We start from the raw sequence: 15574 nt of genomic DNA, 5'->3' as shown, positions 1-15574 counted from the left end.
TGCCTTTAAAGAAAAGCCTATAAATGCAACTGCCTAAAAATGACATTAAACAAACCTGTGTACATGTACACATAAGATAACATTGGATGAGTTCAGGGGCAGTTGAAAATCTCTCAAAGTTGGGAGGTTTGATTATCTTTACTACTGTGGAAAAAAAACCTTCCTTTTCAGTACTGATCTGGATCAGCCTCGCCCTGTGTAGGAGGAAGTGACCCTCCCAACTGCATTCTTCTCCGGTGTCCGAGATTTTCACTGTCATTTCTCTCTTCTACTGTCAGCGATGGCGTCTGCTAACCTGAGAGCTGAGTTGGAATGTTCCGTCTGTCTGAACATTTATACAGATCCTGTAAACCTGAGATGTGGACACAACTTCTGCCGGGTCTGTATTGATCGTGTGCTGGATACACAGGGGGGGTCTGGAGGATATTCCTGTCCTGAATGTAGAGAGAAGTTTCCGGCTCGTCCTGCACTGCAGAGGAACATAACACTACGTAACATAGTGGGGAATTTCCTGTCTGCTCAGCCACATCAGGAGGAGTCCGGGGTCTTCTGTACTTACTGTGTGGACTATCCCGCGCCTGCTGTTAGATCCTGTCTGCTCTGTGAGGTTTCTCTGTGTGATAAACACCTGAGAGTCCACAAAAAGTCCCCAGAACACGTCTTATGTGACCCCACCTTGTCCATGGAGAGCAGGAAATGCTCCGTCCATAAGAAGATCCTGGAGTATTACTGCACTGAGGATGAGACTTGTATCTGTGTGTCCTGCAGTTTGGCTGGAGAACATCGAGGACACCAGGTGGAGATGCTGGATGAGGCTTCTGAGAAGAAGAAGAAGACACTGAGGAATGTTCTGCAGAAACTTCTGACAAAGAGAGAGGAGATGGAGGAAAGAGTCCAGAGTCTGCAGGAACACAGGAGGAAAGTAGAAGAAGAAGCCGCTGGTGACACCGAGAGAGTCACTGTCCTGTTTAGAGATCTCAGGAGACGTCTGGAAGACCTGGAGAAGAGAGTCCTGAGGGAAATCTCCGGGAGGGCAGAGCGGATCTCCATCTCCATCCGGGATCTGGAAATAAAGAAGGAGGAGCTGTCCAGGAAGTTGCGTCACATTGAGGAGCTGTGTAACGTGACGGATCCACTGACTGTCTTACAGGAATCAGACACAGGTGACTTGTGTGATACTGAGGATGGAGATAATGAGGACAGAGAGAGACATGAGGAGCTCCTCCATGATGGAGGGGGTCTGGATGTGGATGGGATATCACACACATTACACACATTATCTGATATAATAACAGAGGTAAATGTATCCTCCTATATACAGGGAGCTGCAGACATATTACTGGATGTAAATACAGCTTATAATTATCTCCATATATCAGATGACAGGAAAACTGTATCCTTGTTAGATAGAAAACAGAATCGTCCAGAAACACCAGAGAGATTTCAGCATCGTTATCAGGTGATAAGCAGTCGGAGTTTCTCCTCAGGGAGACATTACTGGGAAGTGGATGTCGGGGGATCAGATAGCTGGATAGTCGGGATGTGTTACCCCAGTATAGACAGGAGAGGAGGAAGGCAGTCAGGGATTGGATATAATAAGAAGTCCTGGGGCTTGTGGAGGAAAGGTGATCAGTATTTGGTGAGACATGCCAAGAAAGAGATCCTCTTACCCTCCAATATCTCCAGTAACAGAGTCAGGATAGATCTGGATTATGAGGTCGGGCGGATCTCCTTTTATGATCTGTGTGACCCGATCCGACATCTCCACACCTTCACCACCACCTTCACTGAGCCCCTCCATGCTGGGATATATGTAGGGGGAGGTTGTATAAAGATATGTGGGAGGAATAGGGAATAATAGTAATAGTCAGAACTCCGCCCAGAGACTAATGATGTCACAAGGATGGGTAGTGGGATTGGTAGAATTTTCAGCCAATAGGATATATCTCATGACAATTACTTTCATTGTAATCATTAAACAGAAAGTTATCCCAGTGTGTGACATCAGCAAACTCCTCCTCTGGCCCCTCCCCCTACTCTCTGCCCCTCCCCCACATGCAGTCACTCTGTGCGGGGTGCAGTGCGGTCGCTGTGATTGGATAGGATGGGGTCCCCTCTCCTCTCTTTCCTCCTCCTATTCCATACAATCTATACTAAATAGAGATGAAAAGAAATGTAACAATCTCAGAGGAAATATATGAAGAAGGGATCTAGAGATTTACTGCTAAGACAATAAAATGTGATGTATCATTAAAGTGTATGTCCACCCATAATGTTTTCTTTTCTTAGTTCTGGATGGAGGGGGAGAATTAGAACCCCTGTCAGGATTTTACTGCTATCCAGGTCTCCATTAAAGAGATTTCCCCTCACTTCCTGTCCCGGTGACAAGATTTTACCAAGCAGGAAGTGAGGGGAGCTCTCCACAATTATAATAAAATCTGACTGGGGCTCTAGGCCCTCCCCTATTCTACTAAAAATGTATGTCTGGGTCCCCTTTGCTGATTTCCTCTCACTTCCTGCCCGGTACAATGTTGTCAGCAGGACAGGAAGTGAGGGGAATCACCAGATAACAGTAAAGACACAACAGGGGTTCTAATTCTCCCTCACTCCATCCAAAACTATAAATAAAAATTCTTAGCTTGGCATAGACTTTAATAAAATGTATCAGTAATATAATAGTGTTGGTGTCACTGTTATCAGCACTGAGATGTATATTGCTGTGCAGCATGTTCTCCGGTCTCACCCTCATCTTCCCCACCAGAGAGGACAATACCTTACAGAGACACGGCACACATCAGGCTGGTAATATGTAGAATATACGGGTAGCCAAAGAGGGTAAGACCGGAGAACACGCTCAGGGCTGCTGTTGGAGATCATGGGGCCCCGTACATTACATGACAGGGACCCCCCAGCCTGGATAGGTGTGTGGGTTCATGCAGTTCATGCATTCATGCAGCCAGACTACCTGTGGGAAGGATCCCTTAATTATGTTTTTTTTTTTACAATTTATTTTTGTTTTATAATTTAATTTTTTTTAACAGCCCTGTGGTGGGTGGGGGGCTTTTGTGAAATATCAGGGGTCCATACAGACCTCTGATGATACACTCTTTAGGCAGAAGAAGAGATTGAGGACAGAAATCCCCACTTCTTTCTCTGGAGCTGAAGCTGTAGGAAATGAATGAACAGGAAGTGTTCTGTACAGAGGATTAGTATTCATTCACCAACAGAAGCATAGTAAGCACAGTTTATCATGCTTCAGTCATGAATAAACACAGAAGTGATCATTATCCATCACTCACTGTGTTCACTGAGAAAAAGAAGGGGCCAATAAATACGACATATTTACTGGTCCCCTGTGTGCCCACAGCAGCTGACAGCCAGTGCCAGGTTGAGGAGTAGAAGCTGACAGTGTTGTGGGGGGAGGGGGGGACACAGGGGGATCATGGGTGTAGGGAATGGAGATTGGGGACAGGAGGGGGTTGATCAGAGCAGTGGGGGGCCGGTCTCTGAAACCGATCCCCCTGTGGCTCCCCCTGCAGCAGCTGGTGGGAAGGAGAAGTCATCTGCAATGTGGGGGAGATGGTGGGGCTCTGAGCTGTGATCAGCAGCTTTTTGAACTGTCCCATAAAGCTGCCCAGACCCCATACAGGAGGGCCGGTTCTACCCCCTCTGTGGCCCTGAACACGCTGAACACCAATATACATCACAGTGCTGCTAACAGTCACACCATCTGATTGGTTGCTCCGGGTCTCACACTCTGCATTACTGTGCTGAATAAGAAGAGATGTATTATGGGAAAAAGGAGAACACGGGGTTCATCTGTTACTTTATATTTCTGAAAGCCTACGAGGGAAGCCGGGGGCCCAAATACCGTATATGACATTGTCTGGAGGCCACAAAAATATCACATTGCCTAGGGGCCCCAAATATATCATATGGCTTGTGAACACAAGTATGTGACATTCTCTAGGGTTCCCCAAATTTGCCCCATTCCCTGGGGACCCAACTATGTCCCATTCTCTGGAAGCCTAAAAAATATAACTTTGCCTGGGGCCCCCAAAAATTTCCAAGGGTCTGATGACAGGGCCGAGCCAAAGAGTTGCAGAAGAGGCGGCCAACTTGGGTACTTTAGTGGGATGGGGGCACAAAAATGGCAGAACCTGCAATCTATACCCCTATAGTTCACAGCTCATGGGGGGGGGGAGGACAGTTTGATTTTATGCCTTGGGGGTTAAAGGAGTCTGTCTGGGGCCCCAAGTGTGTCTCAATACCTAGGGACCCTATATGAGGCTTTATTTATTTTTTTGGAGACCCAAATATATCACATTGTTTTGGGACCCCAAATGGTCTTAAAGAGACTCTGACACTTGTCCACTCAGGGCCCATCCCGACCCCTTTACATTCACCATTATTGCTCTCCTCTGCTGCTCCATCCCCTCCACCGTATAGGTTAATGTTGGAATATGTCAGAACTTACACAGGATTGATGATGTCACCCCTCCCCCTCCCTCATGTGACAGTATTCAAGCCTGGTGATTGGCTTCTTAGCCTTGAACATTGTATGCTGGGAGAAGATCACATGATCCCTCATACCCGGGAAATTGGGAACCTATCAAGGGGTTTGATGGAGCAATAACATATTGGGGAACAGCAAAGGAGAATATATAGGGGGGTTTGGAGGGTTTTCAAGAGAACCTCCCACTTTTCCCTTAAAGGACAAAGTGGACGGAGTCTCTTTATCCCGCCTCTGGGCTGACCAAAGGTTCCTCAGTCAGTATGACTATGTTCAGTGGTAAGAGGTGATAGGGTGCACTGATCTGGGGGTGCAGTACTTACCTGGAGAGATGTACTTACTGCTCTCTATAGACTGCAATATAACAGTGTACACTTCTCCGGCTCTGAGTGTGGATGTACATGGAGACTCTATAGGGCAGGGGTCTCAAACTGACGGCCCTCCAGCTGTTGCAGAACTACAAGTCCCATCATGCCTCTGCTTGACAGAGTCATGCTTGTAACTGTCAGCCTTGCAATGCCTCATTGGACTTGTAGTTTCGCAACAGCTGGAGGGCCGCCAGTTTGAGGCCCCTGCTATAGGGGGTGTACGGCTGCTGCATTACTTACAGAAGGGGCGGGGCATTATTTCCTATGGCTCCTCCCAGTACATGATCATTATGTATAGTGAGAGGGGACATTGTATAGAGTGCTGGACCTGAGACAGAGCGCAGAGTGTAACATGACTTATGGGAGGCACAGATGGAGGTGTACTGGCCCTTTAAGACCAGATCTATCTATCTATCTATCTATCTATCTATCTATCTATCTATCTATCTATCTATCTATCTATCTATAATATAAGATTACAATATGTAGTAGAAATAAGAATATAATAAATTTGAAGATGGTGTCATTCTTTTCCATCATATATCGCTGTCATCATGTGTGATTGATAAGTGTATCTACATTATTATATCATATATTATATCACTTTTATAATGGATCCTAATATAATGTGTCCCCATAGAATGGATCACCAATAGAATTCTATGGGATCACTTTTATAACTAATGATTTTATATTATATCACTTATACTGATTTTTAGGTTTTTGATTTATTCGATTTTTAGATTTAAGTCACATGATAATTGCGCAAATGTTTATCAAAATAATATTTTTGCTGAAAATACGGGAAAATCATTATTAGCGGATAAAAATACAACATAACTTACAAAATTCCTTCTAATTCTAGAACATGGACCTGTATTGAGCTAATAAATAACAAATTTGTAAATTTTTGTGTTTTTTTTTGTAAACCTGTGAGAATTGAAGGAACACAGAACTGTAAATAGGCGACTTACACTGACCAATGGCGGCAGCCAGTTGGGATTGAGAAGATTTTTACAACACGCCCCTTCTATAGAAATCATTCTAATAAATTGACTTCTGCTGAGCAGGGACGGCCGCACACCGATCGACATTGAGCCGATTCCCGCTGAACCGGCTGAATTTCCATCCATGTATGGGCAGCTTTAGGGCTCATTCACACTAGGGGCAGGACTGACACTCCTTCGAAAAGTGCTCCATACTCAGATCACTTTTTAGAGGTGTTTGACAATATCTCATCTCCTCACCACCCGTTTTAACCCCTTAAAGCAACGCCACCACCCTGCAACTGTGTGCATTACACATGGATATGGGGTGGGGGCAGAGTGTCCCTATCTACTGTAGAGTCCGGGGGAAGGGTTCCTCTGGGCACGACCGACCTGGAAGCTGCAATCAGAATCATGTGATGGGAACCAGATCCTATGAAATCTATGAATGGGTCATGTTTGGTGGGTGGTGGTATCTCCCGAATGCAATAAAGGGGTACCTGCTTTGCTTTGAGGCCACAACATGTGTTCACCCCTGACTGCTGACTCTGCAGCTAAAGGGGGAGAAGTTTTGGGCTCAACCAGGGGGTTATACCACCCCCCGACTGCTAGTGTGAAGGATTCTCATGTGTGTTGGTGCACCACAGACAGCCAATCATAAGCTGAGGAGACATTCCTCGCCCTGCTGCACATATACATGAAGCACATGGGGGAGGGGGGATCAATAGACACAGGGGGGATCAGAGGAAACGGGATGATGAAAGCCCATGGAGGATCAGAAGAGATGTCAGAGATCTGCAGAGGGGAGAGGACACTAACTGTAGCCAATAGAAAATAGAAATGGTGCTAGCTGCGGGGGTTGGGGGAATAGCTGTAATCGGCCATTTTTCTACTCACCAGAGTCTGGGGGTCACTTCTGGTATAAATTGAAGGTTAGAAATAGAAATGTTTTGAGGCACTAAGGATTTCCATGGTACCATGGAACTCACTACACTAAATACAGTGTAAAATCATTATATTTATTACAAAAGTTATACAAAATCATTAATAAATACATCACACACCAGCGACAAAATGTAATAATATAAAAAAAAAGTAAAGGGAACTAAACCCATTCAAAGACTGGATGTCTTCATATAGTCCCCCACAAATGTAAGGAACCTAGAATAGATGTTAGTCCAGCCTTCCTGCCAACATGTTTCACGGGGTAACCGCTTCCTCAGGAGTTTTAGAAGAGAGTAATAATCTGCAGAGCACAAGACATAAATCATAGCACACCAAGAAAACATGTATAGACATACAGTATGTATACTCTTATGATAAAACACACATACACATGTCCACACAAGATACACACACATAATACATTCACTATATGCAATGCATCACCACATGTACTGTACAAGAAACTCATATGGCCAATGAAAACAAGAGAAGGGGGGCAACACTCACCCGAAAATTCACACAGACCCATCCAGGAAGGGAACATCACATATGGTGGTCTCCTCGGTCAGTGTGGAAGCCAGGTAAGGTGAGGGCTGATAAGCTCTGTTTGCTGTACGTATTTCTTAATATTATAGCATTGTAAGGGTAGCCAACCAGACGTTGTACATAGTGTACACACCAAGGAGATGTAAGGATCCTAGAATATTGTACACTGGCGGTGCGTGATCAAAGAAATAGGAATCCTTCAAAAGTACTAGCTGGTCAAAACTAAACCTATATAGATAAGTAGAGAGAAATCATTAGAGATGGGCCAAACACTCCTGGGTTCAGTTCGCAGCAGAACTCCTGAACGGGGGAAAAAAAGTATTAAACCCAAACGGTGAAACCCCATTGAAGTCTATGGGAGCCAAACAGGAAAAATCAAAAGTCCCCATTTTGAGGGCTTATATTCTAGTAATTGGCCATAAAAGGGATATGGGGGCCGGGTCCTGCCCTGGGGGATATGTATCAATCCAAAAACATTTTTTAAAGTGCAACAATAAACATGAAAAATTCCTTTAAATATATATTCCTGGGGAGGATCCCCTTAGTCTGCCTCTAAAGTGGTGCAACTGCAGCATGTATAGAACCTGCTGCAGCAAAAATGACATTTCTAAAGAAAACAAAAAGAGTCAAATCTCATTTAAATTGACTCACGGTTGCAATTGCCGGGACCCTGGTTATGGGGGAAAAAAATAAAAAAAAATGGCGTGGAGTTCCCCCCCCCCCCCCACTCCATATCAGGCCCTTTGGGGTTTTTCTTTTTTTTTTACCGGCAATTGTTTTTTATTTTATTCAGCTGTCAGCGGGGAAGCTCATTGACAGCTCATGACTCATCAGTTGTTAAGGATGCCAAGGTCGGCTACCCAGCCCTGCTCCATAACAACCAGCTTTTACTGCACCCTGATTGTGCAAATACCCACCAAACACCCTGCAAATTCAGGTATTCCCTGAATGGGGCGAAAAGCCAATGTTTGGCCCGCACTCATGTTCGGCCTGAAAGGTTCACCCAACACTAGTAATCATTAACCCTTATGGAAAATTGTGGGTATCTCGGGCTCTATAGATGGACTTCATAGCTCACCTGAAAAATTAGCCTGAATCGGCACATCATGACAGCAGCCCCGAGGTTAGATGTATATACCACTTGTAATGATGTTATAATCCTAAGCATATAATGTTCCAGCCATCCATGCACCAAATAAGTGTAATTCCATTAAAACATGTAAGGGTATAATTTATGTGCTGATAGTTTCACAGACTGAGAGATAAGGGTAAGTTGAGGGAAAGCTATAATTGAAAAACAGGACAACCATGGTAAGATACATATAAGTGAATTCAGATGATCAACCGATTCAGGTAAGTCCCTTAAAACAAAATTACAAAGTTTCTATGTTACCAACAGGTCCAAAAGATGACATATCACTGCCAGAGGGTCTGTGACAATTTTAGGGGAGCCCATCCCCTTATATATAGCCCCGTCTCTTGCACACCCGCCGGTGACATAACCGGGCCCAATCCCGTACTGCACATGTGCCGAAAACAGCACATGCGTAGTGTTTCATGAGGGTTGCCATGGAGAGCTGACAACATCCAATCCATTGGCCACCCTGGGCAATACAGGATATTGTCGTCGCATGATGTCAACCCAGTGGCAGCTAGTGGATGGCAGATAGACTGCAAGGTGTCCACAGTGTCCTGCATAAGGGACCACACACTTGCTGGAGTAAAAACCAGTCCAGGCACCATCCCCACATCGACAGGAAAGGAGAACCAGTTGGGCCAGTCAGCACCTCATTGGCCAAGAGTTAAAAAAACACAGTGCACAGGGCCCACATATCTCTGGATACAATACAACACATAACAATCTCAGCCATACGAATACAAAAAAATATAATAATTACAAAAACAACAACCATGGGGGCATGGCCAAGATGGCACACTGAGTGGATGTCTGTGCTGGAGCTCTGCTGTTAAGCAGGGCCAATCTCCTGCCATCCGGCTCCAATATCGCCTGCTGACACCCACATGTGACACCGATCCTCTGGGGCAACTAAAGGACAGGGTAAGAGGCTCCATTTCCCCCTATACTGGAGGAATCATTCTTGGCCTGCGGTGACCACGTGGAGACATCTGCACGCTCCTTTTCCAACCTGGCGTCCCAGACTGAGCAGGGGGGACAAACCTCTTCTACACAGCCAGGCCTGGCTGAAGTCCTGGCGGCCATAGCCACCTGTCAGGCTTCTACCACTACTCTAACATCCAAAGTGGATGTTGTGCAGCTGGATGTGAGACTACTCAGGCAAGACATGGACAAAGTGAGATCCAGGCTGTCCTCTGCTCAGCAAAGGCTGGGGCATGTGGAGAACACTGTTGTAGACCATTCCAATAATTTCTGCTCCCTGCAAACCAAGATCCATGTCCTGGAATACAAGACTGAAGATGCAGAAAATCGCAACCGGAGGAACAATCTCCATGTAGTGGGCCTTGCAGAAGGGGTGGATTGTCCCCACCCGACGGAGTTTGTGGAGAAGCTGCTGCGTACCCTCCTGCCTGCTGCCCAGTTCTCACCTTTCTATGCTGTGGAGAGAGCCCACTGTATTCCCCCCCAAACCTGGGGACACGGCCACGCACCCTAATCCTGAAACTCCTCAACTTTAGAGACAGGGATGAGGTGCTCAGAGCTGCCAGGTTACAGAATGATCTCGACTACCAGAACACTAAACTTTGAATCTTCTCAGATTATTTGGTGGAGACACAGAAGCTGAGGCAATCCTTTGACCAGGTTAAAGTTGCCATGTATACCCGGGGTATTCGTTACAGTGTCCGCTTCCTGGCCCGGCTGCGGGTCCAAGGTGGTGAAACTACCAGGTTCTTTACATCACCCAGAGATGCATCCTCCTGGCTTGAATCTCTGCCACCGCACCATGGAGAGGTGAGCTCTACATCCTTTTCCCAATGCCCTGCAGGAGTCTGTAGGCTTTGAGGGTCGGATGACTGCTCTGGACTGTTGATTTCCTGTGCAGGGTCGTTACCGGCTAAAACCGTTGCCTATGTGCACCACCAAGTTGTTATTTTGCCCCTTTAGTGCCTACTGTGTTCCTCTCAAGTAACCCACTGAAGAACTGTGCCCCTGGTAAACCCAGGTGTTTTTTCTAGTTAACCTTTTATCTGTCACTGAACTGTGGAAGATCCTGCTGTATTCCATATGCTGTGTTGCCACCTGTTGCCATTGGCAACCTCCTATAGGAAAATATGCTGATGTCTTCTTTTACAATGGAAAAGGGATGAGGAATTTTCTCTACCTTCAAAACATATAGTTGCAGCTTGACGAGCTCCGTTACGCCTCTTAATATGGCTGCTGGCGGCCTCCAGGGACCTTTTAAGTGAATTACAGGGTCCTTTTGTTTACAAGATCCAAGGGTACTGTTTTCTCGCAATCCCTGTTCTGCTGGGGCACTTTCCTTGGCTGCACATCAATACTTCCTGTTCCTCAGCAGTTACCTTAACCACTTCAGCCCCGGAGGATTTGGCTACTCTATGACCAGAGCACTTTTTACAATTTGACACTGCGTTGCTTTAACTGGTAATTGCGTGGTCATGCAATGTTGTACCCAAATTAAATTTGAGTCCTTTTTTACCCACAAATAGAGCCTTCTTTTGATGGTATTTAATTGCCTCTGCAATTTTTAATTTTTGCAATTTTTGGCTTTTTTATTTATTTAATTATTTTAGTGTTTTTTGTTTATTTTTTGCACTTTTATATAAACTGTAAACGTTCCAGATTAGGGTCTCTCAAAATGTGATGGCCATCTCTTCTTTCGAGACCCTGTATTAATATGCCTAGGACTGAGCAATGCTGTACCCTACACTAATACTCCACTAGTGTGTAGTTGCATTCGAAACAGTCACCAATGTAAAGACCAGGTTGGTCAGGACAGGAGGGACAATAAAAGCGGATGTCATGCCTAAATCTGCACTTTCTACAGACATGACATCTTCTTGGGGGGTTTCTTTGGGTAGGTGTACCAGAGAAGAAATGCAGAGAATGCCTCTCATGCAACCGGCTCACTGCATTTGGATAGGCAAATTGGGCCACAGCACCGTCTGGAAACAGAAGGGCTGTGATGATCTCTTCCTGGAATTTAAGGAAGGATCCAGTTCATCCTGAAGCTTTATATAGCACATAAGCATTCAGCAGAGCCAATTGAAATAAGTATACAGACACTTTTTTGTACCAGCCTCTGGCCTTACGGGCAATTTGGTATGGCGACAACAACTGGTTGTTGAGGTCCATCCCTCCCATGTTAAGGTTATATTCATGGATACAATGGGGTTTCTCCACAACACCAGTCGCCGTAGGAATTTGGACCGTCGTGTCTGCATGAAGGGAGAAAAGAACAATAGCATTCTTATTATCCCTCCACTTCACAGCCAGCAAATTATTACACTTCTAGCAGGCTCTCTCCCCCAGCATAAGACTGGAATCTACAAGCCGCTGGGGTAAACCCTGGCAATTAGATCGCGCGATGCCACATGCACTAATGCCATGATCAAACAAGTGACTAAAAAATGTCACACTCGTGTAATAATTGTGCATGTACAAGTGGTACTCCTTTCTGAATAAGGGTGACACCAAGTCCCACACAATCTTGCCAGCACTTCCTATGTAGTCACGGCTCTATGAGGACGATAGAGTTCATTATCATTGAAGTGCATGAACCACAAGATCTGCATGTTCCTGGTCATGTCGAGGGATAGGCCCGGAAAGGTCTTAAATTTGGAAACTTTAATTGGTTTCCATTGTCTGCCAAGGGTCAGCTGGGGATTAGCGGTGATGAATTGACCAGCATACAAATTGCTTTGGTCCACGATAGATCTATAGAGATCTTCGGTGAAAAACAGCAAATAAAAATCAAGTGACAAAAAATCAACTGTTTCCACCTGAATTCCGGGTTGGCCAGGAAATGGAGGAAGTACGGGTGCTGCAGAAGTGGCCAATTAGAATTGGGCCTGTGTTTGTCTTCTTGGTGGCAGGGGGACACTACTCATGCTTGCCACCTCACCAGCTTGAACTGCACTTATGGGACTCACCACGTGATACTGCAGTGCTGGGTGTACGACCAGGATGTACTAGGCCATTGGTGCTTTCCAGTTCACCAGAAGGATAAGCGGCGCTAGTACTGGGTCCTGCAGTTCTTGCAGCTCAAAGACAGCAGAAGAAGATCGGGGACTGGTATGCCTGACCTTGGCAGGGACCACAACTCCATCGTCAGAGCTATCTGTCAGGGTGCCGCTGCTGTCTACAGGTTCGTATTCTTAGCCTGAATCTGACAGATGAGTGACTTCCTCTTCACTATGAGAAGATCAGGTTGTTCTAAAAGCTAGAGTTGTTCTTTACTTGTTCTTTACTTGTTTTTCAGAAATTAGTGTTTGATGCAATATGGGAGTAGTTACGGCATCCGCCCCCATGGGTCACATCGACCTGATCACTTGTGTAACCAAGTATTACCTTATATGGAAATCGTATGATAACTGTTATCTTGCTGACCTGTCTTTATTTGTATATAAATACGGCTGAATAAAAAATTTAGGCACGGGCATCAGGCTCAGTCAGAGCTGATATACGGAGAATGGTCTCTGTGTTTTATTTCTAAGATAAGAGCATAATAATTAGGAAACAGCAATATAAACTCATTAATGTGACCCATTGATAGTCACACCTAACAATTTCTGGCGCCCGGACAGGGACCCACCAATCGAGACTACAAGAGGTGGACGAATGAGGCTGACGGAACAAAAGGATTAGGCATTCCGGGAACCACAGATAAAAACCTGCGCAGGTAAGAAAAAGCTTTATTTTTCTTATATATATTCTGTGCTCCTCTGATTTGCCTATCCGTTCTGTCAGTTACAGTTCTCCAGGTAAAATACCAGCCTCTGTAGTGGTGAGTCTAGAATTACTGTATATTTGGTTTATATTGCTGGAATGATTTGTTGATTGTTGTTTGTCTGTCTTGTTGAAAAAGTGAATGAGCCTTGTCAAGGATGGTATGAGTTGGAAGGGGATTGCCAAACTAAGCAACGGAATGCGCCCTTTCGGGGGGGTCTGACGCTTATGCTTAACCTCACATCTAATTCATAAACCATAAGGCGGGTTGAGAGTATGAGCCCTGTCTGCTCCATAAAGCAGGGATAAGAGTGTACGAGAGGGGTACCCCAGGTACGGGGGGGAATAAGGTCTCCACAAAGTCCGGAGATCTAGTCAGATACCTGGCCACCAAAAGGAATGCTTGTATATGTTGTAGCCGTCAGTCTGGTCATAATATTTGTCAGTTGGCTAGCATATAAAGTAATTCGATTTCAGAAATCTCATCCAGGAGAGGTTTTTAGCATTCTTGCACCCTAGGGGGGGAAGGCAACGAGGAGCTGTTGTAGTAGAAGTATACAGTGTCCCACACGCTACCTAGGCACGGACTGTTAGAATGGGCCAGAAGTGTACAAAACCCCGTCAAGAAACTGTGGTGCATTACACTGTACCACAGATAATTAAGAACATTTATGGGAAGGATGAAGCTCGAGATATAGGGAAGGTTCTCCGTAAATTTAAAGTAAAAGGAGCAGTAGGCTTAGACCCAGATGTATGGGGTGAAATAAGAAGGGACAGACAAGGAGAGGTGTTGGAGAAGCAATGGGTGTATCAGGTCCAATGTTTAATTAAGGCCTCGAATAGGGCAAAAGAGGAAGGATGGAAATATGATCCCGATTTTAATGGTTGGGATATGAAAGATAGAAGAAAGGAAAATAATAAGACTCCGATCACCCTTAAAGCGGGCATCCCACCCCCATATAGGGATACAGGAAATAGGCCACAAAAAGTATATCCTACCCTTGAGGGAAGAGGGTGGGTTTGTCAGGTCTGTGGAGCACAAAACCCAGAATGAGCAATAGAATGTGTGCATTGTGGGGCACAAAAACCTCATCCAGAAACTGTAGCCCCCGTACGTACTGATACACGCATTGTGCAGGTAAATAATCCGGAATTTGGACAAGCAGCCCATCCAAACGCCCCACCTACTGTCACCCGTAGAATGCAGATCAGGACATGGGCACCATGGTCAGCAGACACCCTTATGGCACTGATACAGAACGCCCCAGATCCTGTAGCAAAACCAGCTGCTTTCTGTAGATTTGTGACACAGCTGATGAATACGCATGAAGCAACCTGGCAGGACGGAGAGGACTTATGTAGACATAAAATGACTTTGACATTATTCAACCAATTTATGAATGAGATAGGTCCATATCGGCCGCAGCCAGGACAAGCTGATGCGGATGGTAACCTGCAGGGAGTGCATGTCAGACACCTAGATTCCAGAGCCCTTTTTATTGCTAGATTAGAGGCTTTCTGTCAGGCAAAACAACAGGAGAGGGGGTCCATATCACCCATGAATCAAATGCCAGGACAGACCGTATCAGAATTTTACTTAAATATGGAAAGTATGATGGCAGATGAAGGACTAGATTTGGCCCTACCAGTCACGATCCGAGCTTTCAATAGACAATTTATGGAAGGCTTAATTCCACAAATAAGTGAGAGGTTGAAGGCCTGTACCCCGGAATGGAGGGCAATTAGGGATAGAGGGGCGTTACTACAGAAGGCGCAAGGCATAGAGGCGGATTTGGCAGAAGGCAAAGGGAGAAGACAGCATGTAATTAATGTAGTTACAGGTCCACAAGAGCAAAATAGGAGCTCCTCCCGCAAGCCCCTCACTTGTTATTATTGTAACAAGGTTGGTCACATTAAACGAAACTGTAGGAAGAGAATGAGGGATGAGGAGGAGGAAGGTGCCGGTAGGGATCAGGTCAGGGACAGACGCAATGACGATAATAGGGGACAAAGAGATGGTCCGAGGGCATGACTCGCTCCTGTCTTAGGAAAATCACATACAAAAATGTTACACATCCCAATACAAATAGGCAATAAAAAAATCTCATGTTTAGTGGACAGTGGAGCTTCTCGTAGCCTGCTTTCAGACTCGGTGATACGGCCCGGCCAGGAGTCCACTGAAACAGTATTAATAACTGGATATGATGGCATTTTAGCTGATGCCCCGCTGACAAAACCTCTAAAAGTTAAAATAGGGAACCACATGTTCCTTTCACGCTTTCTGGTATCTAGAGGAGCCCCCACTAATTTGCTAGGAGCTGACATTTTGCAG

General features: G+C 45.4%; 1 protein-coding gene across 1 annotated transcript; it reads left to right on the top strand.

Moving 5' to 3' along the window:
• The first annotated feature begins 243 nt into the window (after nucleotides 1-243).
• Nucleotides 244-2311, top strand: LOC143961639 (E3 ubiquitin-protein ligase TRIM39-like). The gene has a single exon (XM_077470962.1). It carries the CDS (start codon nucleotides 281-283, stop codon nucleotides 1856-1858), a length of 1578 nt encoding a protein of 525 aa, XP_077327088.1. The 5' UTR covers nucleotides 244-280; the 3' UTR covers nucleotides 1859-2311.
• Nucleotides 2312-15574: the final 13263 nt, after the last annotated feature.

This window comes from Lithobates pipiens, unplaced genomic scaffold, assembly GCF_037356315.1.
Source record: "Lithobates pipiens isolate NorthernLeopardFrog02 unplaced genomic scaffold, aLitPip1_a1.2 Scaffold_8, whole genome shotgun sequence".
Lineage (NCBI taxonomy): Eukaryota > Metazoa > Chordata > Amphibia > Anura > Ranidae > Lithobates > Lithobates pipiens.
Note: the sequence above shows the minus strand (reverse complement) of the source record. Positions and strands in the feature narration are given on the sequence as shown.